The sequence below is a fragment of the Quercus lobata genome, chromosome 5 (assembly GCF_001633185.2).
Source record: "Quercus lobata isolate SW786 chromosome 5, ValleyOak3.0 Primary Assembly, whole genome shotgun sequence".
NCBI classification, from domain to species: Eukaryota; Viridiplantae; Streptophyta; class Magnoliopsida; order Fagales; family Fagaceae; genus Quercus; species Quercus lobata.
Window position 1 is genome coordinate 4,785,461 of NC_044908.1, and position 5,122 is coordinate 4,790,582.

Below are 5,122 nucleotides of genomic sequence, written 5' to 3' on the forward strand. Positions count from 1 at the left end.
TTGAATATATGGCTTTGTGATTTCAAATTCAATAACACTCTTTTGTGATTGATAGAAGAGTTGGACAATTGAAGGGTAATTTATCATGCACTTGGCATGTGATCTTTAATGATCTTGGCTAAAGGATGCAACGAATGCACAAGATTAAGGACCAAGGATGTTAAAGAAAAGGCAATATTTGGAAACTAAAGAAAAGACTTGATGTTAAGTTGAATCTCCCTTGGTATTACAGACTATAGTCAGCTTTATTATCAACCTATTTTCTTTTTTTTGGAGAAATAGGTTTATCTTTAACTTATTGAGATGTTCTTTGTTATTATAGTGATACTAACTTGTAATTCCATGTATATATATATGCATAGATATACTTAAAGATGTACAATAAAATTCATAATATAATTCCTATATATATCATTTAAATAATATTGATAGTCATTTTTATATTTTGTTAACTCTTTAAATTTTTTTGAAAGGACATTATTCGGTATAAAATGTAAATTGTTCATTTTTTTAAAAAAATTATTGTGCAGCACTTTTTTTTTTTTTTTTCTACACTCTTTGATTTTTATACTTAATAACTAACTTGAATAAATATTTATGATGTAATCTCATATTTGATTCTAAAATTAAGAAATAAAACTTTTTAAGAATAAATAATTTAAAACACATGATGCAAAATTGGAACTCTAATTTGGAATTTTAATTTGAGTTTCTCTCATTTTCACTAATTATTATATATATAGATTATAAAAAATTCCCAAGGGTTTGTGATATATCTGGGGCATTTTACACTTTCATTAAATTATTATTATTATTATTATTATTATTATTATTAGGAAATGGTATCCGGCTAGCCTTTGGCAAACTATTCCTCTCTCTTCTCATGAGATACCAAAAAACCCTATAGACTAATAATTTGATATATTGAACTTAAGATTTCCAAATTTATGTCATACCCTTCTTAAATGAGTCCACCACTCAATACCTGTGGGGTCTCTTTCATTATTTATGAATTATGTATTCAGGTCACAGTTGTCTTGTCCCATAATATGTATTTGTATATGTAATCATACTTTAAGACTTGTGAGTCTTCCATTATCGAGGGGAAAAAAAAAAAAAAACTCATAAGTCTTCCATGGACTCATGGAGCACCTTTCAAGTCTGAATTCAAAAAGTACTACACTATGGAAAGTATATTGCACAAGTTGATACAGATATATATATATATATATATACAAGGAATAGAGTCGTTTTAAGTGTTTCCAAAAATGAAGAAGGAATAGTTAAAAATATAAGAAAAAAAAAAAAAAATACGCGGCTTAGCACCTGCTACATATAAAAATTAACCTTAAGTAATTGGAGTCCAATCTGGCAGGCTTGAAATTAGCCCCTTCCAAGTATTAAAATAAAATTTTCATATAAAGTTTCTCGGAAGATAGTCCCTAATATTAGCATATTACCCTTATCTTACCGAGTAAAGACCAATTCCTAGATTAATTTTAATCCTTCATGTGAAATCTGAACTCAAATCTTCCTAGATGAAACTGTCAATGATTCTAAAACTTCTATGCTTTCAGATACGGACCCAGCTAATTAAGCAATTTGAGAATGCATGGCCCAGATTACCTAATCTCTACGGTCAACCTTTCACATAAGCACGAGGTAGACTTTCAGATCTTGGACGTCATATATGTTGGCGTTATAGATGTCTAATATTTATTGAGTTTTACTAACCTATTTCTTTAGAGTATATATTAATAACTATTTTAGGAAATTTTTTTGTGAGGAAATGAAAATGTAACTAAATATTTTGATAATTTTTTAAATTTTTGATAAATTTTTTTTAAAAAAATAGATGATTATCGTATGTCCGAAGGACATAAATTAACCAGACCCCTATTTAAATTATTAATTCAAAAAAAGGATTCTTAATAATTCCGAGGTAGCTTCCTACTTTTGAAACATGGTCTAGATTTTAGAATTAAAAAACCTAAACCTATAACTATACAATACGAAATCTTGTCTTGTATAAAGCATAATACTCATCCGAGTCAACTAATCATTGGTGTACGTACATCCCATGAGTCAGTCAACAGGTTACTACCGCTCATCAGCTCTCATATAAATAGACACTACTACCTCATATTCCAAAAACACAAATTCATATCATATATAGATCCTATTATAACTTTGCCATTTGTTTCATAATATCAAACATGAAGGTATTCTATTTTTCCCTCCAAAAACATGACACTTGCATGAAATAATAGTACTAGCTTTTTAGAAGTAAACACTATTTTTATTTTTGTTTTTGTTTTAGAAGATACTATATATTTCTTTACATGTAATATATCCAATGGTGCAGAAGAAGCTAGTAATAAAGGTGCAGATGACTTGTGACAAATGTAGAACCACGGCCTTGAAGCTTGCTGCTGGGGCAGAAGGTGTGCAATTGTGAATCAAATTTAAAATTCTCTTATGCTTTTGAAAACTATAAGTTAAGGGACTAATTCGATTTATATGTTGCAAATTTTTGTATGATTACCAAACAGGTGTGACTTCCGTGGCAATCGAAGGAGAAGATAAAAGTCTGGTGGTAGTGATAGGAGATGAAGTTGATTCGGTTTGCTTGACCCGGTCACTGAGGAAGAAGGTTGGCTATGCCACCATAGTGAGTGTGGCACAACTGGAAGGAAGTGATGAGAAGAAAGATGAAGAAGACAAGCCAACTACAACTATATGCTATTCGGGTTATGGACAATATCCACAGTGCCCTTCGTACTATAGAGTGGTTTTATCTGATCCATGGCCTAGCAATTGCTTCTTCATGTGACACATTTGGCATATTGCATCCTGATCCGTGAGAAGTAAAATTTTTCTTTAGTTAAGTTGGTTATGCTTCTTGTTTCTAGTATATCCTATATATGACTTCTCCTGATCTAATAAAGTTATACACATGTATTCTAAGACAAAGGGTGAGTGCATCAATTTTTACTTTTTGCTCTTAAATAATTTGTTTGCTGCGTATTGTCCTGAGGATTTGATTCCTTTTCATTTGAATTAGTTTCTATTCAATAGAAGCGCAACTAAAATTGTAGGGTATGAGAGGTAAGGACCAGAATTCAAGTCTCTAGAAAAGAGCTTCATACATATATATATATATATATATATATATATATACTTAAATTGGCTAAGCTAGAATGGAATTTTTATCTAATATAAAAAAAAATATATATATATATATATATATATAGCGAAAATCAAATTACTTCAAGTGATTTATTGTAATTAATTGACCTTCTTTATATACAAGAGTATATGAGTTTATTTTCACTCATGCATGTATTTCTTTTGATAATTATTATAACAATCAGCCTATCATCATGAAGCTGCCTTTTCTTCAGCAAGTGATGTAGATTGGTTGATCGAGCAAACAATAAATCTTGATATTTTATATCATTTTTTTTTGGAATTTTAGATTTATGCTGTTATTTCCTTAATTTATGTATTTTTGATATTTTATCATCATTTGGTATCATGTCATGGCATGTAAAGGAGCATGTGGAGGACAGCATGCTACCAAATATAGATTACATGTATAAACACACAGTTTAAACTAGAGACACACGTTTAGTGGAGGAAGAGTGGTTTGATGCGATTTTAGAGCTGCTCGTTGCCTTAGCTATTGTTAACTAGCCTAAAAGGTCCATCCAAATCCAAGTTCCACGGAAGAGGAGGAAGAGTAGTTTAATGTTGAGGATGATCACGTCAAAAGAGTTTCATCCGTTAATTTGGATTCGTCGCAAGCCTATGATGAGTACTTCGATGATGGTGAAGATATGTTGGAGGTGAGTTGCGTAATTAAGGAATCATACAAGAGAGTAATATACACAATATATTTGATGAAACTTGTAAGAGTTTTCTTATGCACATAAAAAATTTGCATAAACATGCATGCTGATTTAAATAACCACTAAAATGTTTGGTGAAGTTCCAATTAAAGAGAACGATTTTAATGAAGGTGGATGATTCCACTTGGAAGTTTGAAAGAAATGATTTTAAATTGTTTCGAATTAAATCAACATAACATTAAATTGTTTGGATTTTTATTTTTGAAAGAGTTAAGAGCTAGATTTGAATTTATTTGGAAAGAATTAAAGGAACAACATTCAATTTGACGAGATTCAAGAGATGAAATAATTAGATTTCACAATCCTTTTGAAGAACTCAGTTAAAACCGAAATAGGTAATGTCGTTCATAAGCATGATACTTTCTCTTTAAAGTGAGGAGAGTGCCATATGATCTAAGCTAGCAACAGATTTGTGAATGATATAAGCATTAGGATGCAAATGTTTTCATGCATATCATCAACTCCACTATCCAAAACTCTCATAAATAAATTCTTTCCCATCACGCGTATTGCACTTGGTGAAGTGAGATCTCGGAATTTTCCATTTCAATTAATTAACCTGAATGAATTACCCATTTATTTTATCTCATTCTAAATTTTGACTCATTTCACTTTATTCCACTAGTTTTGGTTCATTCTATTAAAATCTATCCGGTATGGTGATTATGGCCGTTATGTAAATGAATGATTATTTTTTTTCTAAACCCATTTATTTTTTATTACTTCACTCACATATGACATTTTATTATTATTTTCTTTTAACAATGTGTTTTTCTTGTTTACTTTACTCACATATAATATAGCTTTTTTTTTTCTTCATTATATTCTTTACTTATATATGACATGTTATATATTTATATTATTTAGCAATGATATTAAGAATGTGTATTATTTGATGTTGAATTAATAATTTGATACGGTATAATGTCATGTGATGCAAACTTAAATATATAAATTTTGTAATATATATTACAAAATTTATATATTTTAGCAAAAATCTAGAAACAATACACCCAAATAGTCTTGGTATCGACTATCAAAATGGTCCGTTCTAATGCACAAACCCAAACGGGTCTGAAATGGTATTCGAACATTATTGTAGATAAAAACCCGAAAAGTGAAGTCAAAATTCTGTCATTTGATGTTCCGATATTGGAACTCAACCAATCTTCTCGTCTTCACTTACAATCTCATTGAAGTCTCCCATTACA

General features: G+C 29.8%; 1 protein-coding gene across 1 annotated transcript; it reads left to right on the forward strand.

Moving 5' to 3' along the window:
- The first annotated feature begins 2,356 nt into the window (after positions 1 to 2,356).
- LOC115989838 (heavy metal-associated isoprenylated plant protein 47-like) lies at positions 2,357 to 2,833 on the forward strand. The gene is made up of 2 exons (XM_031113716.1): positions 2,357 to 2,444; positions 2,553 to 2,833. The coding sequence occupies exons 1-2, from the start codon at positions 2,357 to 2,359 to the stop codon at positions 2,831 to 2,833; spliced, it is 369 nt and encodes a 122-aa protein (XP_030969576.1).
- Positions 2,834 to 5,122: the final 2,289 nt, after the last annotated feature.